At 39.7% G+C, this 27,132-nt stretch overlaps 1 protein-coding gene across 2 annotated transcripts in view; it reads left to right on the forward strand.

The window, feature by feature from the left end:
- Positions 1 to 27,132, forward strand: part of CPED1 (cadherin like and PC-esterase domain containing 1) — a 269,131-nt gene that overhangs the window by 9,064 nt on the left and 232,935 nt on the right. For both annotated transcript variants that reach the window (XM_049641732.1, XM_049641733.1), the window contains exon 2: positions 19,055 to 19,238. In XM_049641732.1, coding sequence (XP_049497689.1) covers positions 19,055 to 19,238 — 184 coding nt within the window. The remainder of the gene's footprint in view (positions 1 to 19,054; positions 19,239 to 27,132) is intronic.

Here is a 27,132-nt window from a genome sequence, read left to right on the forward strand (position 1 = left end):
AATCTTCTCATTCTGTTTCCATATACTATCTCCATTCTATTTCCATATACTCTCCATTCTATTTCTGTATACCATATCCATTCTATTCTTGTGTACTATCTCCATTCTATTTCCATATACTCTCCACTCTATTCTCGCATACTATATTTATTCCATTCTCGTATACTATATCCATTTTATTCTTGTATACTATCACCATCCTATTTCCATATACTATCTCCATTCTATTTCCATATACTCTCCATTCTATTTTCATATGATCTCTTCATTCTATTTCCATATACTATATCCATTCTATTTCCATATACCCTCCATTCTATTTCCATACACTCTCTCCATTCGTTGGCATTATGGGTTGAATCGCATTCCCCTCAAAAAAGATATGTTGAAATCCTAATCCCAGTACCCCAGAATGTGACCTTATTCAAAAATATGGTTGTCATAGATATAATTAGTTAATATGAGGTCATACTGGAGCATCGTGGGCCCCTAATCCAATATGACTGGCATTATATGAGGATAGTCAAATGAAGACGGAGACACACGGGAAGCATGCCATGTAATGATGAAGACAGAGATTGAAGTTGTGCAGCTGCAAAACAAGAAACCCCAAAGATTGCTGGCAAACCAGCAGAAGGTAGAAAGAAACAAGGAAGAATTCCCCTACAGTTTTCAGAGGCAGCATGGCATGGCTGAAACCTTGATTTCAGGCACCTAGCCTCCAGAATTGTGAGACAATGTGTTTCTGTTATTTTAAGCCACGTTTGTGTAGTACTTTGTTACGGTAGGCCTAGGAAACCAATAAAATTGAAGAGGCAGAACAGTTCAGCACATGAGCTCTGGAGTCAAATTAATAGCACTTGTTACCTTGCTACCTTGGGCACATTTCTTGGTCTCTCTAGGATTTCATTTTTCTCACCTAAAAGGGATATCTTATCACCTTCCTTACAAGGCTAACATGAGGCTTAAATGAGATAAATCTTGTGAAGCACTTATGTGGTTGACACACAGAAAGTGCTCAATAAATATTAACTATTATATAATTTCCTTGAGGATTTACTCATCCCCGTAGTCCTCACAGACTCTGCCGTTTGGCCTTCACAAAGTAGGTGAGCAATAAATAATGGCTGCGGTGAACATGAGTACCTGGGTGAGGAGTGTCTGAGATGAAAGCCTTGTTGAGTTTCTCTCCCTCTCCTCCAGCATCTAAGCTGTTGCCTTTCCACACTAAAATGACCCTTTGCAATCAAGACAAGACTTGGGGAAGCGGATATGTCAGTCAGAGTCAGGCCTATTTATCTGTAGGCAAGGTCTTTGGTTCCGGCTGAGTCTTTCCTTTTTTTTTTTTTTTTAATTTAAGATGCTGGGATTAATGACATGCTATAGTTGAGGATGTGAAGAGATGAGTTGGATGGGGAGTACAGGAAAGAGGTGAAGATTTTGGACTGTGAACAAATACATATATTTATATGTTGTCTTTCTCTCTACATACAATATAAGCTCCTTATGGGCAAGGCCATGATTTAAAGTGTTTACTGCATATGGCCCCAATGCCAAAACAGTATCTGGCATGTAGTGAACCCTGAGTAAATATCTTGTCAGTGAATAAATGAATGGATGAACGATGACTGTGAGGATCAGAGAAAGCCTACTTTAAAGCAGAGATGAGAAAAGGAGAGGAGGTCCCTCCATCTCTTTTTAATTTTTGTTGAGCTTTCAGATCCAGCACCCCATCTTTTTCTTGTGCCTCGAACCCCTTTCTGTACCATCTGTTCTTATACCTGCGACTAATGCTAATCATCTGCCATCTTGCTACACTGAGTGTGCTTCAGTTATCATCCATTTCTCCTGTTCTCTTCAGCTCATTTGTCTCATTGGGATCTTTATCCTGTAAAAGATCTCAGGTATCTACCATATTTAAGAAAGAAGGAGGAGGAGGAGGAGAAGGGGGAGAAGGAGAAGGAGAAGGAGAAGGAGAAGGAGAAGGAGTGCATCCTTTCTCAACCAGTGTGCCTTTCTGATTACTTCCTATCTCTCTTGGCTTCTGAGTCACCATCATCTAACCTCTCTTTCTATTTTTTAACAAATTAATTCTACTAAAAATTGAGCTTTTCCATTTATGTTTTTATATTTTATATTTTAAGCATATCTGAAGGTAATATTTGTAAAGTATGCTGATAGGAATCTAAATACAGAGGTCTATGCACAGGAGGCTCTTGGGAGATGATGTCAGCATACTAACAGGTATGTGACTTTCATGGAATTAGTTAGGCTGCCTGATGAGCATTTAATGCCTGTGGATTTCTTTGAGATAGTTGATTAGAGCTATGTTAGATTTTTATAATGAAATATGCACATGGGTGAAAAATGGTTCATACTGAGAGAATTTTAAACAAATTCAAATTTGCTTATGTTGGATAAATTTTAATGAAGTCTTGATGAAGCTCATATTTAAGCAAGTTATGTTAAATTTCCTATGAATCAAAGAATTAATCACTTTATGGGTGTCATTCTCTCTTGTTTTTTAAAGATAGTGGCGATAGTTTCTGCTTCTTTCTCCCTCTAAGCAATTCTGTTTCTTTTTCTAATGGAATTGGAAACTCACATAAACCCTCTGAAATGGAAACTGCTAGATACACTCACATTGTAAAAAGTGCTTCCTGTTATCAACTTGGAGTCTGTGGCCTTTTGGGGTGAAAGGAATGTTTGGTTTCATTTTTCCCTTTGGTTTCCTTTGGACATGTTTCTTTTTTTTTTTTTTTTTTTCCTTTGGACATTTTTTTCTAAGGAGCCATTCTCGCTAAAAGGATGAGCTCATTTTCTAAAACAGGATTTATGTTCTCTAACAAAAACTATACTAAAGTTGGAAATTTGCATGGTAAATAGTACTTTGGTAATGTTTGCACTTTCCAGAGACTTGTTAAAAATGTAAAACTAAACATCTAGACTTATGTACAGGGTTGAAAAGGAATATAATAATAAGATATAAATTGAGGTTTTGTCATATATAAGTATCTTAATGAAAAAAGTTATTTAACTTTCAATTAAATTCACTAAGGAAGGCTAATTCACTTAAGACCCAAAATAATAGATGAAACAAAATAATCATTAAGAACACATGGACTTCGAAAAGCAGGATGGGCCCAATCATGTGTTCCGAAATATAACTACATTTGGTATCTCTAACCTGACTGGGGGACTCTCAGTGGACCCCTCTCGGTTTGCTTAGAATGCATCCCAATCAGAGCAACTTGCTAAGGGGAGGCTCCGACATCCTGCATATTGGTGGGAATCTACCTATCTCTGTCAAGGCTTCTGACCTCGAACCCGTTAAGTAGGTTGAATAAGAAGTCTAATAGAGCATAGGTGTGTTGTGGCACAGACATGGGCTTTGGCACACAATGGTTCAAATTCCAACTGTGTCATTTACTAGGATAGGTCATAGGCAAATTTTACCTCGATTTTTAAACTCTCCATTTTTCTCACTGGAAGAACGGAGCTAACTAAGCCTGATGTGTGAGAATTGAATGTGTGTCTGAAAACGCATGGTGGCTGACCAAGGTTTGTGTCAGTAAATGTTGGTGTCTTTCCTGACCCAAGAAGTTGGATTTAAGCTCTGACCTCAAAAACAAGCACCTTAAATGGCTTATATTATATATATACGTGTTTCCAGAACACACATATGTGTAGTTCCTACATTTGGCCTTCAGCCTATGTGCTTTCCTCATTATATTCTACGTAAGCAAATATTTAAAGCATCGTGTTCTATGCTAGCAGCCTTCAAAGTTTCTCTTTGATACCTCTAGATGAGTCAGGTGCAAGCACATTCCACTGGTTTTCTAGGGATACACGAACAATACTTCCTGCCTCTCCTGCTCAAGAAAGTGTTGGGCTGCAAGTAGCAGGAATGCAGCACGTGAATTATGCAGTTTTTGACATTTTAATTCTTTTCAAAACCAATTTCTTATAACACACCTCACAGCTGATTTTTGACAAATCAAAGTTTGTATCTGCTGTCCTAAGTATATTCTGACTACACCTCAGAGAGTGATCTGGGAAAAGTGACCAATTCAGGATGGGAGATTCAGGCAAGGGAAAGGCCTCATGAGAGCGAATAATCTATAGGGAGAAAAGAGAATTTGTTAAATAGTAATATTGCTCCAGGGACCTGGTGTTTCTTCCTTTTGACATAAGGAAAAGTGGACCGTGTTGGGGTGGTGATGTGCTAGTTAAAGGTCAGTGTATCTGAGGCAGATCGTACTATTCTCTGCTCACTTTCTCCCCAGGTGAGAGAGAAAAAGAACTGAAAAAATAACTAATGGTTATTAAGGAGGGCACTTGTTGTGATGAGCACTGGCTGTTATATGTAGGTGATGAATCACTAAATTCTACTCCTGAAACCAATATTACCCTATATGTTAACTAACTCGAATTTAAATAAAAACTTGAAAAAAACCCAGAACTAATGAGGACTGAGTTCCAATGCTGAAGAGTTGAGTGACCATGGACAAGTGACTTCTTTGGTTTCTTTTTATATCATATGGCATAAAGATGGAAATATCTGCTACAAAGATGTCATGGGAGCAGGTTAGACACGATAGCTCAGAATGTTTTGAAAAACATTGAAATTATAAAAGACAGGGGAATAAACATTATCACTTCTGTTAACAGATAACCTGAGGGGGAGGTGCCTGCGTGGTTCAGTTGATTGAGCCTTAGGACTCTTGACTTTGGCTCAAGTCATAATCTCACAGTCCTGGGATTATGACCCTCCCTCATGTGTGTGGAGCCTGCTTGGGATTCTCTTTCTTTCACCCAAACCCCCCGTCTGCACAGGCATGTTCTCTCAAAAAATTAAATTAAAAAATTACACTAAACCGAATGAAAAAAAAGATAAACCGAGATATATTGAGAATTTTAGGAGTTTATTTAAGCAAAAATCGATTCTAATGAGGCAGCACCAAACCGGAAGTGGCTGAGAGTGTTTTCCTGTCAGGAAAAGGCACAGGCAAGGTAAGGCAATTGTTGTTTGTTTGTGTATTTATTTTAAGAAAAAGAGGATGAGTGTGGAGGGGCAGAGAGAGAGGGAGAGAGAGAATCCCAAGCAGGCTCTGCACGGTTAGTGTGGAGCCCAACGGGGTCGGGGGGGGGGGCGCCAAACCCACGAATCATGAGGTCATGACCTGAGCTGAAATCAAGTCAGATGCTTAACTGACTGAACTACCCGGGCACCCTAAACTAAGGCAATTATTGATTGGCTAAAGCTTGAAACCTAGTTGGCTGTTTGTGATTGGTTGTCCTTAGGTTTTGATTTCCTAACCTTGAGGGACTTACAGGCTTAGATTTTGGTTTGCCTTACATAGGCCACCACCGCATTACAGCCACTTAGCCAAATAGCCCCCATGTTCAATTAACTTGACACATCCCAAAGGATACTGCATGAAAATATTCTCACTACATTTAGCATCTCTTGAGGGAAAAGAATGCGTATCGGCAACAAAAGTGTACCGGCAATACTCCTGTTTTCGTTAAAAAGTTACAGTATAATGTCGTTGACAAATGTCAAGTTGTACAGTTATGTTTCAGCATTCCACCAGGCGTCCAAAATTGCACTGTCACAATTGAGTTTCCTCTTGATGTTCCACTGGTCCTTTAACAAGCAATAAGAAGTATGATAGCATTCCGATAGTTTCAGCACTAAGCCTAGTTCTTCTCCGGTGGAAAATCTAGCATTAATTTAGCCAAAGCGCACAAATGCTTCAGGAAAAATGCAACAGGAAATTAACTTTTCTGTAGCAGTGCAGGAACTATCTGACCTTAGCAAAGCATCAACCAGAAAGTCAACTTTCATACTGAGCAGGAAACCTTCCATACTAGACACACCCAGAGGGCAGAAGTGATTTCAAGTGGGTTTTCCCTCACTCCTCCCTTTATTATTCTCTCTTTCTCTCTCTCTCTCTCTCTCTCTCTCTCTCTCTCATAAACAATGAAAATATTAATAACACATCTGAATCTTCGTCTGCACAAGCTAAACCTACTTGTCCAAATATTTTAGCGCTACATTAGCTATTTTAAAAATGGATAGATTTGGGGCAGAGGTGTTTTTGTTGTGGCGGTGGTGGTAGTGTGTTTTTTGTTTGTTTGTTTGTTTCTTTTTTTGTGTGGAGAAGATAAAAATGAGGGAAAAGGAAGTAAACAGATTATTTTTCTTTTAAGGAAACAATGGTTCAAGCAATATTTTGTCTGCTTTAAACAAACTTGTTTGGTGGAGAACAGATAAAATGTATTTGTGAAAATATATTCTGTCAGAAATAGAAACTTTAGGAAGCTAGAACTGTCTCCTGTTTTTAATATAAAATGATGACATTTCATTTTATTAGTAGTAGTAGTGGTAATAGTAGTAGTATTTAGAGGGAGAGAGCTTGAGTGGGGAGAGGGGAAGAAGGAGAGAGAGAGAGAGAGAGAGAGAGAGAGAGAGAGCGCATCTCCATGCTCAGCGTGGAGCCTGACACAGGGCTCAATCTCATGACTCTGGGATCATGACCTGAGCCAAAATCATGAGTGGATGCTCAACCAACGGAGCCACCCAGGCACCCCAAAATAATGGCATTTTAAAAGGAAGCCCCTTTTCTGTGATATAAATGAGAAGATTTCTCATACTCCAATGATTGCACATGGTCCTCAATACAATTCTTAGAAAAAAACCTGAAAAAGTAACCAAGAATTAATAATGATGTAACTACCCCCTGTGAAGTCTAGCATTTAAACAACATCTTCTAATGAATTACTAGCAGTTGGATCAGGGCAGGGATCAGGTTTAGACAGTGCCTGGCACATAAGTTGAGTGAATGGATCAATGGGATCTAGTATAATTCATGCTGTGTGTCCAGTTTAGGGATTCCTGTGGTGCCACTGGTCCTTAAATTTTTCTTTTGTGTTTTCAGTTGGAGTTTTAAACTCTTTCTCCCCAAACAACCCATCTAGGTCTTCCTCAGTTTATAAGATGTCCTTACTTTCCTGAAAAGACCAAAGCAATTTATTACATTAGAAGAGATGGTTTCTTCTGTAGGTCTGGCCTAAGAGACCCTTTGCTGGACCCTTTAAGAATAAACTGTACCTCTAGGAAGGGAACTCATTTTTCTAGCCAGTCACACAAGAAAGCCGAATGCTATTCTGCAACATAATCCATCCCCTAAGGGAAGAATTACAGAGTTTAGGGAGCTGAAAATTTGATAGCAGTATTAGATGATGTCTTACTCCTTCCTCGGGAGATAGTGCTTATTTTGTGGTATTACTAGATATTATCATTTCCTGCCAATTTTTGATTTTTAAAGCAAAAAGTTGGCCATCGAATACTTAAGCATTCTAGAGTGAGTATGTAATTTGGAAAGCTCTAAGATAGATTTTGAAGGGAATATGTGAGATTGTGTTATGATGTGTTGGTGTAACATTGTAGCATGTGGCAGCATGAGCAGGACCAGGGTAGACCAGGTGGAGGCTTCTAGAGGGGAAGCATGGAAAGGAGGTTTCCTAGGGCTCAGTCAGGCTGGGAATGTGTTACCCAGGGTAGTCCCCAAGGAGAGCCACGGTTGTATATTAGTACTGGCCAGTGAGCTGAAGAGATAAGATGAGGAGGCCATGGAGCGCCAACCACCACGGGGGTGCTCCGAGTAAGCAAGAAAGCAGAATGGGTGCCAAGCCAAAAAAGCGAGCGTGAGGAAACTTCGTGTGTAAATTTGGTTTAAGGCAGGATTTTTTTTTTTCATGCAGAGCGTGGTGCCTGCATATTTAACACTTGTTTCTCCATTAATCCTAAGGCTTTGTGCCCTACATGGGTAGGATGAGGCAGAGTCTCTCTGGGTTTGTGAGGTATGGGCCTCTGTCCCGTGGCCATTCAACCAAGCACTGCAGCTGGCCTTTGCCTCCCTGGAAATGGAGGGGCACTTAAAGGGAGGATATTGGTTTTCCATCCTTAACCATCTGTCCAGTTCATGGGGACACGGGATTTCTGGTAAGAATCTGGATCATCTGGTTGCTACAGGGCTGTGAGTACTGAGAGGCAAAGAGTACTGTGAGTTCTGAGAGGCAGGAGCCAGATATCTATCTGCATGGGATTGACATTAGACACTTAACTGAAGTGAGTTTAGTAGCCCCTCCTCCTCTCTTGGGGGGTCTGAATGTGGTGACTGGGCAGGCAGTGGATGGAGACTCTCAATCCCCACCTCAGCGCCTGAATTCTACCTGTACTTCTGGCAGATATATATATATATATTTTTAAGGCTGGACTCTCTGTGCAGAGTGGGTCATGTTCACTCTGGTGCTGTTTCAGATTCTCAGCTGGCCAGCACACATTTTATTGTGGTGGCCGGCTGCAGAAGCCTGGGATCCCTGTGTGTGCAGTTTTGAAGTGCAGAGAGGACTACAGGGCTTAGGAGGACAGTGGAGACCATAAACTGGGCTGGGGGTGGGCAGGTTAGCAGCTAGCCTTGTGGCAGAGAGAGGCAGAGAGAAGAAAATGAAGATGGAAATGGAGAATGCAAACGAGGAGTTCGGGAATTTCCTAGGTGAATGCTATGGAAGGTTCTAAGACTAGACGATGGTGACCATTAACTTCTCAGCCAAAACGAGGGAGTGTAACGTGCTAGAGAACTTTGTGTATCCCAGTTGTGAATTTATTTATAGAACATTATAATGAAATGTAAAATTAAATCATATTTAGTTACATAGTTAACATAGTGCTTAATTTTTATCTAGCACCCAAAATCTTAAAAAGTATGTCCATTTTATATATGGTATCAATGGCCTTTTTCTTTCATAATATGTTTGCTCTAACACTGAGTTTTTATGAAAGAGAAATATTAGAAATGACTGCTTATGTGTAAATGTGTTAATGTCCCTACTATATAAATACTACCTTATCCTATTCCGCTTGTAATTTGACAGAACCCCTACGAAATCACATGGTTGAATTTTTTTTTAACGTTTATTTATTTTTGACAGACAGAACATGAGCAGGAGAGGGGCAGAGAGAGAAAGAGAGGGAGACACAGAATCCGAAGCAGGCTCCAGGCTCCTAGCTGTCAGCACAGAGCCTGATGCAGGGCTCCAAACTCATGAACCATGAGATCATGACCTGAGAGGAGGTCAGACACTTAACCGACTGAGCCACCCCGGTGTCTGTCAAGAGGTTCTTTTATGCAATAACTTCTTTAAGAGATTTTTAATACGCTTTACATTTATGAGGCGCTATGTATATTCAACTGCTTTCATCCTCACTGAGTCTCCTTCAACCCTTCCACTAGCATGAAAAGTGAGACGGAGGTTGGTACTCATTTGCAGATGAGGAAAGTGAAGTACATCAAGTAGAGTTTAAGTGGTATTAGCAGATAATGAATGGAAGGCGGGAAGTAGAGGGGAAACCCAGGATTTAGAAGGCCTTGGGGAGTTGCTGGCAAAGACTCAAACTAGTCTCTGGCATCTATAAAAATGTTTGGTAGATTGTATGATGCTTAGGTATTGATATTGCCGTAATGACCCCAGTGTTCTTTCCTGTCTGTTACGTTGTTTTTGTAGGGACTTACTATTTTAAGACTGAATCGCTGAATTAACTGGTTGTTTGGGCACCAGGGGACAGAGACTTGCTATTATTTTAACATTTTTCAAAAGAACAAGGTCTCCCCTTGTTTTCTGCTTGGTGTTTCACAATTGTGGATTGTCAACTTTATATTTTCTTCATTACGGATATCCTTCAGGCTACTGTGGACACTGTGATAAGGTTCAGGGGGCTTGAGAATATTTGCTCTGAAACCTGCAAACGTGATCGGGGCTTGAGGATGGGAAGAAAATGACTTCCCCCTCTTAAATTCCATGAGCTTGTCGGACTAAGGAAAGCCTGGGAAGCGAGAAGAGTGTGGGGTCAGGAAAGCAGAAGGAAGGAGAAGAGACAAAAGAAGGACCCTCATGAGTGGTTTTATTTGATCCAGAATAGGAAGTAAAATCAAATATGCCTAAAGGAAAAGCAATCTACATTCTCTCCCAAACTCATTTACAGCTTTATCTTATTCTTAGAGATATCTCCAAGGACGCGATCATGAGCACCATCTCCCAGCTACCCCTGGGGTTCTGTAATCTCTGCTGGGTCTTTGTTACGTCTGTAAAGTTGCAGCAATCAGTACACTGAAGACCCACAGCTGTGCTTCGTGGGTGGCACCACAACCAAAGGGGAGCCTTGAATTAGTTGGAGGAAAAACCTCCAGAGGAAGCTGAAACAGAGGCTTCCCATGACTTTCCAAGCAGCTAGAAAAGAGAAAGAGAAACACTAGGAGAAGCAGAGAAGGGAATAGAAGTTCCTCCACGTTGGTGGAAATGGCTGAGATTTTCACGCGGTGGAGTTTGCCAGCCAGCTGCAGCTACAAGACAGGGGAGAGGGGACCTCGCCGCAGGAGACACTAGACACAGGCTGGAGGAGAAATCCCTGTTCCTGTGTTCTCGGTTTCATTTTTAGTTTCTCCAAGATTCCCGCCACGGGTGAGGGTTAGCCTGGGGCGCAGGGCTGAAGCTGCGCTTTCGCTGGAGCCTCGAGAGCCCAGAAGCTGTTTAGTTCACCTTCTCTTTTCTGTCCTGCAACTTGCCCTCTGCTAGCCTCTCCTCTTTCCTCCAGCTGCACAAAGTCTGTACTTGTGCCCCATTTAGAAAGGCACAGCGTGGTTCCCGGTTTTGAGTGTGGAGCCTGGGCATTTAACATACGGATGACGTGGGAATTCTCAGGGTCGGCCTTCAGATTTTACAGATGTGGTGGGACGTCTTTACTGCTAAGCAAAAATCATTACATGTCCCTTAAGTTTCAGTATTTCAGATCTTCCAAGCGGGTTTGGGCAATATGACATTATTTATCATTAAATATTTTCTAGCTGAGGATGGCCAGGTCAGGGTCTGTCGTGCTGTTCTCTTCCATTTTCCTCCTTTGTGCCCGCTTTTCTTCTGATATGTCAGGCTTCTAGCCTCCCTTCCTGTTTACTTAATACCAAGTAAATTCATGGCCAATCCTTTCTTTGGAACTTTTCTTCCCACTTCTGGAAGGTTTCATCCTCTGTACTTTACCTCTGTCTTAGTTACACTCACCGTGATTTGTCCTGTTGCTGCTTCTCCTTCTTTCTATCACAAATGAGGCTCCACAGTACAGAACTTACTGCCTTTCCCCTCCCAGTGCATTTCTGATGATGCTCCCCCGATGTGATTCGGTGCCTCCTTAGGACAGGTGTCATGTCTCCGTCTTATAGCTTGATCGCCCAGGTCACTGAGTACTAACATTTTTGAAAAACTTTTCAGGGGCACCTGGGTGGCTCAATCAGTAGAGCGTCCGACTCCTGGTTTCGGCTCAGGTCATGATCTCACGGTTCATGAGTCTGAGCCCCACATCGGGCTCTATGCTGACAGCTAGGAGCCTGCTTGGGATTCTCTCTCTCCCTCTCTCTCTGCCCCTCCCCGCTGGAGCTCTCTATGTCAAAAATAAATAAATAAACTTTAAAAAACCCCACAACTTTTCTGTATTATGGAAATGATGGCATATAGTTCTTAGGAAATTTTATCATTTAGGAAGTAAAAGTCTGCCTTCTGGCATTCTGTTAGGATGCCCATCGATCCGGAAAACAAAATAAAACAATAAAACACCCTCCCAGTTTTCCTCATTTGCCTCTTCCCTGCTATGGCTTTTAGTAAAAGGAATCAGAATTCATTGAGGTTGTACCTAGGTAGAAAGACCAGCATAAAGTTACCAACTTTTAAATTCTCTACTACTTATTAGGTTTTGGTTTCCTATTAGGTACTTAAAAAGATAATGAGTAATGATGTATTACCTACACTTTTGTCCTCATTGCCAGTTACTTGTTACCTATCTGGCTATATTTACCATCCACAATAAAAAGTGCATATGGTACTGACCTTGAAGGACTTCCTGTTTTAATTTCTCTGCGCATCTTTTCTCTCCCTCTAAGAATTATCTTTCTTCTCTCATTTGCTTTCACACACAACATTCGTAATACATGTGAGTAACAGCATCTAAAAGAGCACCTCAGTCATTCTTTAACACTTTACCCAGACCAGAGATCTTTTCTCTGCAGGTACTTACCTTGCATGATTCACTAATTGTTTATCACTCCTTCCACTAAAAAGTGAGTTCAGGGACACCTGAGTGGTTCCGTTGGTTGAGTGCCTGACGTCGGCTCAGGTCATGATCTCACAGCTCATGAGTTTGAGGCCCACATCGGGCTAAGAGCCCACCTCGGATCCTCTGCTCCCTTCTCTCTCCGCCTCTCCCCCACTCACGCTCTCTCTGTCTCTCCCTCTCTCTCTCTCTCTCTCAAAAAAATAAATAAACAGGGGCGCCTGGGTGGCTCAGTCAGTTGAGTGTCTGACTTCAGCTCAGGTCATGATCTCACGGCTCATGAGTTCAAGCCCCACGTCGGGCTCTGTGCTGACAGCTCAGAGCCTGGAGTCTGCTTCTGCTTCTGTATCTCCCTCTCTCTCTGCCCCTAACCCACTCACATTCTGTCTCTGTCTCTCTCAAAAACAAATAAACATTTAAAAAAAAAAAAAGAAAAAAATAAATAAACATTAAAAAAATTTAAAAATGTGAACTCAGTGAGGGATAGAGCTTTGTCAAGTTTCTTCACTGTTACATTGCTCAGAGCCTAGAACTATGCCTATCATATAGAAAGCGTTCAAAAATATCAAATGGGTAAGTGGATGAATGAGTGTGAGTGAGTGAATAAACATTGAGAAAGAGCCAAGAGGGAAGAGATATTAAGGATCCAGGAGAAGGAGAAAAGATGGATGAAATTCTCAGGGATTTGAGGGTAGAATTGGAAGGAGGTTTGTTGCCTAGAGGAAGGGGGTTTGTGGAATCTGGAGAGTAATCAGAGCGATTAGCCATGGATAAGGGAGGACAGGTTTCTCGTGTGGAAGTCAGAAGAAAAGAGGAAATGTTAGTCGTGCTGATAGGCTATGCGTTTGACAAAACAGAGGCTATTTAATTAAATCAGTGTGTTTCCTTCTAGCAGTGGAAATTTCACTGTGAATGGGAGGCAGTTTTCTGTAGAAATAAGAAGGTAGCTGGAGAATAGGAAAGTTAGTCACTATGGAGAATGTGAGAGAGAATTGAGCAGTGAAGAGCATAGCGGGATGGTCTGGGAGCCCTGAAGACGGAACTGGTTTTGCCAACCAGAATCTGTCCACTGGACACTTCTCTCCAGCAGCTCTCAGCAACCCAGCCCGGGTGCAGGACAGGCAGGCTGCTGAGATCTTTGGGTCTCAGAGTTTCCACGGCACCCTAGTCCTCTCAGCTTACGTGGCATGTCATAATTATTGTAACTAGTTGTTTATGTCTGCTTTCCTTGATGGGCTGTCAGCTCTGTGGGGGCCAAGACTTGTCTGGCTTGTTAACCGCCATGTCCCCAACTCTTCCGTGCTTGAAGCTTTGCCATGTGAATGTGACGCAAGTCCAGTGGAGCAAGGGGATAATTTCATATTCTGGGTAGGGAGTTGTTGGAGTGTTGGACCAGGGGATCCAGGCTGCACAGAAAGAAGGTAGAAAAGAGGCTAGTAGAAAGTTGGCATGAACGGGAAAGACTAGTGTTGAAGAACTGATATGTTGAGAATAAATGAGATGGAAATACTTGAATGTGATCAGAGAATGGAATATCACATTTTATACGTTCAGAGGTGGGGGTGTTTGGGGACCATAAAGTCCAAGATTATGGCCATTCGAGCGGCCACTGTCGTAAAGTGGAGGAGACAGGCATTAGGGATGAAGAAGTCATAGATATTTCATGGCTTGAGATGCAAATATCAAAGCTTCCACTGAGAAGTTTCTAGTGGGTATTTTCACCTCATAGTAAAATAATTAAAAGGCATGCATGTGTTTACAAACAATGAAATCATACTTAGCATTCATGCATTCATTCATTTGCTCATTCATCCATCCATTCCCTTTTACTGGAAACTGGTAGTAAGCTGTATGTGCAATGGTTAAAAGAAGACACATTTAGGCTTTCAGGAAACATGAAAATTTGTATGAAGGTCAGACACTAAACAAGTAATAATGTTACTATAAATTGTGAAGCGTGCCAAAGGGAAAGATAGATTGAGAGATAGGTGATGATGGGTTTTGGGAATAGCTGTTTAAGTAGGTGCCATTTTATCAAAGCTAAATTGAGGATACATCTTTTTTATATTGAAGCCTTATTGCTTTTGTTTCTCTGTCATTGTTTAAAACTTACATACAGGCACAGATGAGCAAACTTGCTTTTCACTGGATGTTCTTGGGATAGTCAGTAGCCCCAAGGCACAGTTTGCCAGTGTAGTCAGAAGGCCCTCAGTGTCATGGAGTAGGTCTGAGAATTGTGTGTTTACTCCATGATGGGCTTGTGATTCAGTTGAATCAGTTGTGAGATAAAGGCAGACTTAACTAAATGTTCATTTATGGAGGAAATTTCTCATGAGGCTCTGTTTGCATATCCGGGAAACCTGTGGTTCCTACACTGTCCTGCAATTATAAATAATTTCTAAGTAGAAAATGTAGAGGACCTGCATCCAAGAAACTCAGTTTTATCTCTTGAATTCTCTAAAATAAGTATAAATTTCACCAATGAGTAAAAAAATCCCTATTTTATTCTTATAGTGGAAAAATTAAAGCATAATTCACTGATAGATTCCGCAATATTTCTAAAATGTCAAAGATCGAGACCAGCAAGGCAATTTTACTTTTAGTTATATATAACACACATCCAAGGTCTACTATATGATTTGTATTAGAGCATCAAAAGGTGTCATAAATACATGGCTACTTTAATAAATCTAGAAAAAAAAATCTGTCATGTGGAAAAAAACAAGTTTTATTTTTCATCCCTTCTATATTTTAAAGAGCTGCATTTCTTGCTTTTTGTGGTAAGTCCTGGTGAAGATTTTTTAATACTGTAAGTAACTGAGAAACATGGTACTTTAATAATACAGCTCTTTATTTGATTTTTTTTTTTTTGCTGCAAATTCATTACTTTGCTCAAACATTTAATTCTATTTTTGTCATTCTTGCTCCTATTTGAAATTCTGCTGAAATAAATTTCTTAATACAAATGTTCACCACTTTTATATTCCCAATCTTCCATGGTAGTATTTATAACCCAGACTTTTTTTACACATTGAAGAAAAAGATGTTTGTATTCATTCATTCAAAGAATATTTATTATGTGCCCATTATGTGCCCAGTGGTATTCTTAGGTAGGGGAAACAAAAATCAACAAAATGGAAAAAATATATGCTTTTATTTACCTACTTTTATGGTTTGGGGAGACAGTAAACACAGTAAGTAAATAAGATCTATTTTTACATTAAAAGGTGATGAGTCATATAGAGAAAAACATACATCAAGATATATGGATGCATATAGCTTATTGCAGAAATGGTTTTTATGACAGAGACAAAACTATATTAATTGAAAAGCTGATAGAATTCTTAAGGGAGGGGTGCCTGTGTGGCTCAGTTGGTTAAGTGTCTGGCTCTTGATTTCAGCTCAGGTCATGATCCCAGGGTTGTGGGATCAAGCCCTGCATTGAGCTCTGCAACTGAGTGTGGATTCTCTCTTTCTCTCTCCCTTTGCTTCTCTCTCTCTCTCTCTCTCTCTCTCTCTCTCACTGAGAAAAGAAAGAGTTCTTAGTGGAAAAGCAGAATTAAAATATAATATTACTCAGTTTAATCATATATAGTTAACATCATTTATTAATGGGACACTGTGTTGGATACCTTTAGATAGCAAATTCATTTAATTCCTCTTACAACTTCATGAAGTAGGATTTGTTATTTCAACTATACGTATGAGAAAACTCTGATGTAGAGAGATAAAACAACTCTCCCCAGTGGATGAAGCAAGGCAGACTCTGAATTTAAATCCAGATTTCTGATCCCCACTCCTCTCCTGTTCATCCTCCACATTGCTGCATCTAACACTCCAGGTCGTTTATTACAACACTCTGTCCTTTGCTTTATTTAAGGTGGTATAAAAGTTTCAGATGTTGAAGTTTTTCCAATAAAAATAATAAGTGTTTAGTTTTAAAATAACTTTCATGTAGTCTGGCAAAGTGATTTCTGAGGGACAGTTTTTCAGATCTTTCCAGAAGGGAGAGGGGGAAGTGACTTGGGAGCTCAGAGTGTCAACATCCAGTAACATTCATTCTTTCCTAAGTCTTCTCAGAAGGCCTGCGAGTCTCAAGTTTAGTTGCAGTAGTGGTGGCTAGGTTAAATTCTTTCACTAAAAATATATCTTCAGGATTGTAGGAGTAATCAAGAGCTCTCAGTTCCCAAAGTGCTTCTCTCGGCATTTGATAATCCTGCATTTGCTGGTGTGGTTGACATAATTGTTCATGTAGTTTTTATTTCGCATATGCAGTGTGTGCACCTGTCATTGGACCAGCTAAAAGCGTTCTTGCCCCTTGGTATTGGGCCATTTTGCTGATACAGTCTGTTATAAATATGACAAGGACAGGAGCAGTTTGTATTACAGGGTAATACAACATAATTTGACTGACAAGCTCACTTCCTATTATTCTCTGTAGTCTGAGATGTGAGCGAAAATGTCAGTCTATGCTATAAAGGTTACTATAGAATATGGCCACTTATTATACTTTATTTAAAATATATTTTTGTAAGATATACTGGCAAGAGCCACATGGCTATGGCTTAAAATGGTCCCGGGGGGGGGGGGGGGGGGAAGGGAGGGGTGTATCTTTCAAAATAATAATAACGTCAAGTTTGAAAATACACTCACCTCATGTGAAATCACTGCTCTACTTGAGCCAGCTGTAATAGAGAGGAGCATCCTGTGATTACGAAAGAAAATAATGTGAGAAGGGAATTCTGGGCACTCTGCATTTTGCTTGAGTGACAACGATATATTTGGAAGCATCTGTCTTCCCCTTGCACCTAGATGCATGTTTGTTTATTTTGGCCTCCTGTGGGATACTGGTTCCTTCTAACTCCTGTGGACAAAGGCTCAACTGTTTTTTGGCTTCAAAGACTCCTTCTAATAAGTTTACCATGACAAACAATGATATTGGCTGGGGAATCGTGTCCCAATAGGCAGTTAAATTTTTGAGTTTAAATAGTTTCATTATCAAGAAAACACAATATCCTTTAACAAGGGAAAGTATCTAATCAATCATGTTTGCCCAAAGTACCATGCAGGGGAGGTGTGCTTAGCTAGTTTCTGTTCCTTTCTATTAAATCCACTACACAAGTATTCAAAGCCTATGTTACTGTGTGCCAGGCAGAGCTCAGATTCAGAAAGTTTTTCTGATTCTTTGTTTTTTATATTATTATTTAAAAAACACATAGATGGTCTTTCTATGTGTATAGTATACCATGCACAGTTCTAAGCCATTCACAAACATTAACCCTTTAGTTCTCACAGCGCCCTTAGGAGGAAGGTATTATCCAAGGTCACACAAATAGTTCTGGCAGAACCAGGGGATTCAAACCCAGCAGTCTCTCCAGAGTTTGTGTTTTTCTGCACGTCATTGTGCTTTGTCAATCCATTTACAGATGGAGATAATTCGTATGCAGTGAAAAATAGGATATAGTTCCTGCCCTCGGAGAGTTTACAAAAGATCTTGATAGACCACTATGGCTCATTAATTTCATAGATATCTTCATTTATTAAACACATCCTGTGTGTACATGCATACTGCCTGTAATGAGCTCACATCAGGGAGAGATGCACATTTCCTTTCCTAAGTGCTAACAAAAGGGTGTATTTCAATGAAAACTTTCCAAAAGAGGTGATGTTTGATTCAGAGTTAGCCAGATGGATGAATGGAGAGAGAAAAAGGAATTTAAGTAGAAGACACAGGTATGTGTATGAAGGTATGTGATATGAACAGAGAAGAAAGACAGGGCTTAAGTTTGAATGACCTTGTGTTCCTTGATGAAGATTTGGAGTTGATTCTATCATTAATGGGAAATAATAAAGAACTTTAAGTAGTGAAGAGGCATGTGGTACATACTTTTAGATCCATAACCGGACAGTTCGATTCAGAGGTGTCACTAAACGTAGTTTGGATTCCCAATTTTGTTTTTTATCTCTTCTCCCTCATCTTCCTTCTCCAATACTTTGTCTCCTCTTCTTCCGTCTCTCCCAGGTTTTGCTCAAACCCCCATCCAATCTCACTGCTCCTTTCGGTAACAAAAAAATGTCTACTTTATCCAGTTTTAATCTCAGGTTTTCAGGAAAATACCCAATGTCTACAATTACACCTTATAATGAACTCAAATATCAGCATTCTTTCTACTTTGTCAATTGGAAAATTCCCTTTTGTTAATGGAATTTCAAACACTGTCGTGAGAAAGAGGAATATTTATTTGGGCGATCAATAACTATGGAAGGAAGAACCTGAAATTATGATGCTCTGGATCTTGGGCAGAGACCCAGCCTGCCACCCTGAGATGCATTCCAATTTTGCTGTGTTCTGATTGAGAGGAGAAGCAGCACTGTGTATCTCCAGAGGGCTCTGAAATTGCTTCTCAGCTCTCCCCGTTCCTAACCGTGTCCTTCCAGCACAAAATCCATCCTTTCTGAGTCTGTTTCCTCTCCCATGTTTACTTAAAAAGCACTGTTAGAAGATAATGCAGCTGGAAGTATTTTATACAAGCACAATGCAGATGAAAGGCATTGCTATTAATTTATATTTTCAGCTAGAGTTGAGTTCTGTATTTCTATGCAACAGTATTCCTCCAGGACCTCTGTATTTTAATGGCCTAAAATTTTCATCTCTCTGTAATAGAGAGAAAAATTCAATTCACCTTCGGTTCTTGCCTATGAGGTCACTTTTGCCCTTGCCAGCCTTTCAGAGAATTTGTCTTTCATTTCCAGAGAACAACTTGAAGGGTAACTTTCTGAATGGCCCTTGATTTGCATTAATGATGTCCTTCAAGGCAAAGTGTGCTACTTTTTCCTCTTGAATTTTTATGCCTCCTTTCTTTCTTTTTCTTCTTCTTCTTTTTTTTTTAGATCGAGAAATCGATAAAGATACACTTTGGGAGCCATGACAGAAGGGCCGTCCTCTACAGGCCTCCTTCCTCCAGCAAAATGGAGTTTCAGCTCCATCAGCGCGTCCTCACTCAGCATCGCTACTCGGTCGTCATCGCTGAAGAAAGGCTTGGTGCTGGTCTTGGGCTGGGGCTGCTAGAAAAAGGTCAGAATAAGAAGTAAACGCCATAGCTGCTTGACATACAATGCTAAACAATTTTTACAATGTGCTACTATCTCCCCCTAAAGAAATTTATAAAAACAAAATTTTACCCATGATCCCCTTTCTTGCATCAAAGAAAATTTGGCTCCTTTTTTACTTCCTCTCAATTTTTCTTTAGCTCTATTTCTTTATTCCTGAAATTACTTTGTTTATATTTTTGTAGCATTTTGGAGTTGCATAGTTCATATTTAAATGCTACATAAAAAATGTTTATGTTTATGAGCCTGAATACATGTTCTGCCCAGCACCAAACTGCTCCATATTTTAAGAAAATTGCCACTTCATCTGACTGCAAGTAGAATGTGCTGGAAATTGTTTTGAGAAGCCGGCTTAAATGTGATTCACAGATTGGCTCTAAAATGGGGAAAAAGTATGGATATTTATCACAGACACTATTACTAGTCAAGTACTTTTATTTCTATCATTTGAAACGAGAAATAAAAGACAAGTTTTTAAACAAGGTATTTGAAACGAAAGTTGAGCAGATGATGAGGGTCAAAAAGGGCAATGAGAATAACAACTAGCGGTTCCTGAGCAACTAACCATGTGACAGATACACTCCACCTTGCTCTTTAAAGTGCAAACTTATGCCAGTGAATGAATGAGGTTGGGGAGACCTTAAGCCACAATTACCCTTCACCAGGTTCACTTTTACCACACTGGTAGTAAAGCTATAAGCTACCTTGCTAGCAAAGCTTTTGAAGGATAGGGCCCCAAAAGATAGACTTGGGTGAAAAGAAACATCCTGAAAATGTACAGAGTATGGGCCATTAGGACAGGTCTTCAGGAATGCCATTTGCTCATCCCTGCCCCACTGGGAGTAGTATGGAAGTCTAGAGCCTTGTGCTTCTGGAAGCAAATGAGAAAAACAAAAAGGAAGGTAAAAGCTCTGGAATGTCAAAGAGTGCTGAAAACAAATCTTACAAACGTCGTTGCAGTTGGTTCTGTTAAGGACCAACCGAAAGTTCTGGAACATCCATAAATGGTATTTGTCAGAAAAACATTTATCCATGTTAAGGAAAGATATAGAATGTATAGCCTCCTTCTCATCCCCAAAAACCTTTTAGTTACTTTTTTTAAAAAGCTTATTTATTTATTTTGAGAGAGAGACACACACACACAGAGTGTGAGCAGGGGAGGGGCAGAGAGAGAGAGAATCCCAAGCAGGCTCTGCACTGTCAGCATGGGGCTCGAACTCAAGAACCTCGAAATCATGAGCTGAGCCCAAACCAAGAGTCAGATGCTTAACCGACTGAGCCACCCAGGCACCCTCCACCTTCATAAAACATTTTAGCCCATCATTGACCTAGGTGATTGAATGTATAACCACCACCTATGTGCCATGTGAAAACATCAGCCATGATTACACAGCACTGTTGTCTGAAATGCCTGTTTCTCGACCTCCTTGGTACCGCTACTGACTGAGTATGTGGACGACCTGGATTCTCTGTGCATTTCAACTTCAATTCAGTTTCAATTTTCAATTTCATCCGTTTGCAATTTAGAAGGAGTATGTCTGCTCTCTCCCTTAATGTCTGGGTCAGTTTTACAAGAAAAGGGAGAATTACTTTGAGGCTTCCAAATATCAAGAAAGTGCAAAGACAGACAGCCTGAAGGCAATGAAATCTGGCAGCCAGAGGAGCTGGTAGGCCCAGCATAAGATAAGGAGATGGTGTCACCAGAATTTGTCAGTGTAAATACTGATTTGGCTCTCTTATTCCACCTTCCCTCCTCTTCTGCAACATCCTTTTCCTCATTCTTTCTTGGTTTCTTCTTCTCGGTGTAATAAGATATTATTCCTGGATAAGGCCTCAGTTTCATGAGTATGGAAAACTGATTTTTGGTTTTCACTTGATTTTGTAGTTTTCACTGTGAGAGCAACATCAAATATCTACAAATTAAACAAAAAGTTCTGTGACCATGATCTAACATTTCCTTGATTTTCTAACATATAAGAAACAGAATCACTTTTTTATTGAAGCTTATTTTCCATGGCCACAAATTTAAGCTGTAGATAATGTTTGAATTGGGGTACTCATTACAAATATATTTTCTAAAGATTTGATTCTTACAAAATTCATTTCTCTTTAGTTTCGCATATTCCCCTAATGCTTCTTTGCCTATATGTACAGCAGCAGAAAGTATGATGTTATACTGGCACATTTAAACTTCCTTTCTCCATGCCGAGCTTCTTGGGGGGAGTGGGGGCAATTCAGAATGATCCGGAGACCTACCCCACCTATCTTTCACTTCATCATTGCAGTTTCTGCTCTTTGCTAAACTGAAATTTGAAAGTATTACATCCAAAATCAATCAGGTACTACCACAAATACTACTAAGTGCCCAGGTGCAGATTTGACATGTTTATAAAATACATTCTTGGTTGTAGGAAAATAAATACAAAATAAATTTTCCCCTGTCTACCTATCCATTTTACCTGCCTTTCTCTCCTCTTCTGATTTGACCCCAATCACTTCTGCTGACCTCTTTCTGTGCCATCCTTTGAAGCACAGGTGGCCTCTTTCCAGCCTGGGGCTACTTTTTTTTTTGATGTTTATTTATTTTTAAAAGAGAGTGAAACAGAGCTGAGCAGAGGAGGGGCAGAGAGAGAGAGAGAGAGAGAGAGAGAGAGAAAGACAGAATCTGAAGCAGGCTCCAGGCTCTGAGCTGTTAGCACAGAGCCGGATGCGGGGCTCAAACTAACAAACCACGAGATCATGACCAGAGCTAAAGTTGGACGCTCAACCCACTGAGCCACCCAGGAGTCCCTGGGGCTCCTTTTTTCTTTTTTAAACCTTTAAGGCCAGAAGTGGATAAAAATTAGCAAAAATAAAAGGGTCTTACCTAGGCAACATTCCACTATTAAGTATAATCAGTTTTTGTAGAGTAATATTTGGGTTTTATATTTTATTCAGTTTGCTTACTACTTAGTAAACGTTTATTGAAAGGAAAAGTAAGTAGTCTCAGGTTCTAAGTTACAATGTGGGCATCATGTTTTTTCCCTGGTTAATTCCATTCTAGTGACATAACAGAAGTTGGTGGCTCTATCGGGAAAGACAGTCAGGCCCTGGATATGTGACTTTAAGCAAGTTAGGTTCTTTGAGCTTTAGTTCTCTTATCTGTTAAATGCAATAATGATATTACTTCATGTTAGTATGTGGTGAGAATTTAACCACTTTGTCTGCCCCATCAGAGTTCTGGGAAGAGAAAGAGTAAAGCCCAGCCAATATTTTTTATTCAGTAGTCTGGGAGTGGGGCCTAGAAATTTATATGTTAAAAACAGACACTTGTGTTTCTGATATATAGTCCATTGGGGCACACCATCCTAAGGGATATACTGTTGGCTCAAAAAATAACAATCTTTAGAGTTAGTTTTGGGAATAAAACAATGCAAAAGTCTGTTTGCTATAATGCCATTGTACTACTTAAGTTTTAACTATGGCCCCCCTGGGTGGCTCAGTCAGTTCAGTGTCTGACTTCTGCTCAGGTCATGATCTCGTGGTTAAGGCGTTCAAGCCCCATGTCGGGCTCTGTGCTAACAGCTCAGAGCCTGGAGCCTGCTGTAGACTCTGTCTCCCTCTCTCTCTGCCCCTCCCCGATTTGTGCTGTCTCTCTCAAAAATAAATAAACACATTTAAAAAATTTAAGTTTTAACTATATAGGTATTTACAAACATTTCATCTTTAAGCTGATTTTGAAACAGTAAGAGGACAATTGTCTTTACAGGTTTAAACCTACAAAACTTAGCAGCATGTAAAACATATACTTTTTGGTCCTTCAGTCCTTGCTTTGGAAAAACATATCTTATGTCCCTGTATTTATAAGAGCATATAATTCTCCAAAGGAAAAGATAGAAGCACCAAGCAATTATTGCCCTTCCTAGTATCTAGGTACTATTTAGTAAACCAGTGCTTTAGTACACGGAATAGTATAGTATCCTAAAAGAAAGTAAATGTTTTCCAAAAGTTCTTAAACTCATTGTAAAGTCCAAGTAGTATTGTGGTCCCTGAGACTCTGACTCAGTAGGTTGTATCATTGGATCAGAATTATTTCTGTGTACTTGAAGAGTAGTGCATATTTAGCAGTTTTCTGTTCACTTCTGAATATACTTTGCACTTCTAAATTAGACATATTATATAGTCACATGCAAAACAAATGCCAACTGCTGTCAAAGCTGCGGAATTGGTTACTCTTATGGTTTCGCATTGCTCTTGTTTTTGTAACTTGGGTGTTTTACGTGGAATGTTTTTTTGAAGAAATACAGAAAGTGCAAGACCACATTGATTTTCTTTCCAGGGGTTGGCAAACTATGGCCCCCTGGCCAAATCTGGCCCAACGCTTGTTTTGCAAACAAAGCTTTATTGGAACACAGCCACACATTTGTTTTCATACTATCTTTGGCTGCTTTGTTCTGCAAAGGCAGAGTTGAGTAGTTGCAACCGCGACTGTATGGCTCTTAACACCTAAAGCATTTATTGGGCCCTAACAGAAAAAGTTTGCTGACCTATGTATTTAGACTAATTCTATGTCACTTGATCCCCTACCAAGCTGATGGTTAAACTTTAGGACTCAGATGGTTTAGTTTTTTAACTTATACCAAACCTCATTCAAAAAGGATTTGATGGTTTACACTAGAACATATAATAATGAAATTACTAAAATGGAAATATAAAATTAGGGCTCAAACTGGATATTCCTCTTAGTTACCATAATTTAAGCTTAATTTTGGCTTGAGCCAAAAGCAACAAGGGAAAGAATAAAAATTTTACACTCAGAAAGAAGGGAACACTATGTTCCTTCCCCTAACCTTCCACATGCCCAAGTAGTATATTTAAAATAAGTTTTTTGAAGGAATTATTATGTAGACAACCCTAAGTTATATAATGGGTCAATAGCCAGAGCAACATTTGTATTGCAAATGAAGTGGATGTCATATCTTGGTTCAGATAGCAAACTTCTAACACAAGCTGAGAGTATAACGTTAACAGCATGATGTAGTGAAGGCATTTCTAAGAAGGGCTAGAGTTAATACTATGATGGTGTTTATTGATATTTGTATTGATATTAAACTTGATAAGAGTATGTTCTGGAGAATGGTATTTTAAATAATGTTGCTTCACAGCCTCCCCCAACCCCACCATAAGGATACTGTAATTTATCCAACTGTGTTCTTGAGAAGCACTATTAAAAGATATAGTTAATAGAGCGAAAGATACAGATCACTACTTAATGTTGTGGAAAATATATTAGAAAAGAAAAAGCCTATTTCCTTCCCTGTTTATAATTTAATAGTTTTCCATCCTCCTATATTTTTATTTACATTCACTTGCACCCGTAAAAATGTCCAACACATCCATGTACCATTTGAAATTTAGTTGGATTTTGAAGGTTTCTTTTATAAGGGCTACTTGCCAGAAGCTGTTTCTGAGATTTGTATGGAAAAGAAACATCTGCTACAGACAAATCTTAACTTTTGTGATGGAAAGCATATTTCAAGTTTTCTTTAGTTTATTTGTATTCAAAAGATGCTATAAGGAAGTTGAGATTTAAATTACCCGTAAGTAGGAAGGGCTTAACCACAATAATTGCTTTCTTGGAGAGGTTGTAGACTGTGGTAATTAAAAAGAATAAGCTTTGGAGTAAGATCAAACCTGGGTTGAGTTCTAGTATTTCCTTTAATGGTTATACAACCTTGGACAAGTTACTTAACCTCTGAAAGCTCTATTTTTCCCTTTGGGATTTGATTGTTTTGGATTGTTCTGTGAATGCCATGTTACAGGCACTCCAGAAATGGGAGCTAATATTGTTATTACTGTCAAGAACTAACTAACAGAAAGGAGATTATGGAGATTCCTTTCTCGGGAGATACACATATATGAAGAATATAGGGGTGCTGCTGCTGGATATTTTGTGATAAATGAACTTAATAGGTGTTTTCAAGGCCCTCTTTATCAACTTACATGTTTCCATTGAAAGGTCTGGGCTGTAAATGCTCCTGAAATTCCAACACAGTCTCCTGGATCATTCCCTTGGAAAAGACCCCTCATTAAAAATAATAATAATAATCTGTAAGTTTCTTGAAGTCAGGGACCATATCTATTCCGCTTATCCCTTAAAACCATGCTTTCCATCCAGAGGCACAAAATAAATATGTATCAAATACAGTTGAATACGTGAACAAATGAAGAACAGTGTACCAGTATTTGAGCTCCTTAAATGGTCAACTACTTCAGAGAATTCACATTAAAACTTAATTGATAAACCTTTTATTTTTACATAACTTCACAGGAACACTGATACTCTACCCATGCTCAAATCTGTTCTTATATAAAAATAATTCATCCACAAATATGGTAAGTAAATAGGACTGATACTACCTGTTGAGGGTTTTAAGTGCTTGTGTCCATTTTTCAGAATTCTTCTCTTCTTTTGCTTTTAAGACTCCTCTGTCACTTTGACCAGTGCTACTGCCTGTTGGTTCTGGAGGAGGATGGATGAGTTTAGTTCTAAACATATTCAGTCTCAGGTGCTGTGAGCTTTTCTATAAATGTATTTAGCAGTAACTGAAGAAAGTAGAGAGGCCAGGGCAGGAGATGAAGATTTGTGAGTTACTTGCTGAGAGGTGATGATTGATTCACCGGAAGTTTACTATTCCACAAAACAATGAAACACGAAATGTTACCTAACAAATATTCTCCAATAAAGGACACGTAAAAGTAAGCATACAGCTTTTAGTATATGTGCTGCCGAAGCGAGCACAAGCATACAGCTTTTGCGGCTTGTGAACATAGAAAGCATCAAGGGTCAGAACCCCCATCTTGTCATTTAGGTCCTGTTTGTCATCTACATTATGCTCTCTACTTCTTTGCTGAGCATAGTGTAAAATATTCCTGCTTGTTCTCTTCCAATCCTCTGCTTTGCAAAAATATATATTTATAATATACACCTTCCCTGCAGAAACAGAATCACCATCACATTTCTCTTTCATATTTTCCAGGTCCTATTTAGCAAATCAGTGTTTTAGTTCATAGAACGGAGCAGTGGCCTAAGAGAGAATAAATATTTTCCAAAAGTTTTTAACTTGCTCCCGGGATAGAGTCTAAGTAATATATGGTCCAAGAGACTCTGACACACAGTATATTTTATCATTGGGTGAGAATTATTTATGTGTACTTGAAGAGGGCATATTTCTCCAGTCGCCACCGAAACCAGATCTGCAACAGCCACAAGAAAATAGATGGTTCCAATTGCAAAGAATGTTTCTGGGAGGCCCTGCAAGTAGTTGGACCAATATTTTTGTTTCCCCACTGTTTAACGGGACACTTGGGTACAAGATTTATTTGTAGCAACCCTAGAAGACATAACCAGGACCCATTTAAGGATGAACGTTTTATCAGTCAGAGTTGCCCAGCAGGGGATCTGCCCATCTCAGAACACAGGAAGTGTTGTGGGAACAGAGTCAAGTCAGGGGTGCTGCCCAGAGGTTGTTTTATTCCTCAGGAGAATGAGGAAAATCACCACCCAAGTCTTTTTCAGATCGTCTCTATAACATTCATGACCATGGAACGAGAGAAAGTAAGACACGATTTTAAACCTCATCATTCTAGGGATCCTTTCTCTTGAGTCTTTTTAGTCTCATGTCCAAGGGCAGAAGAGAGGAATGGTAAGCAAAGGAGTGGAGAAACATTGGTCTGGAGGCAAAGTGGGAGGTGATCCCCTTTGGCTAGTAGTGCATGTCGATAGCAGATGCTTCCACTGATCATTTAAAACTCAAGAGCCTAATGAAGTCTCTTCTCCTTCCTTCCTGTCACCAGCCTGAAACCAGCACCCCTGCTGC

This window comes from Panthera uncia, chromosome A2 (assembly GCF_023721935.1).
Source record: "Panthera uncia isolate 11264 chromosome A2, Puncia_PCG_1.0, whole genome shotgun sequence".
Taxonomy (NCBI): Eukaryota; Metazoa; Chordata; class Mammalia; order Carnivora; family Felidae; genus Panthera; species Panthera uncia.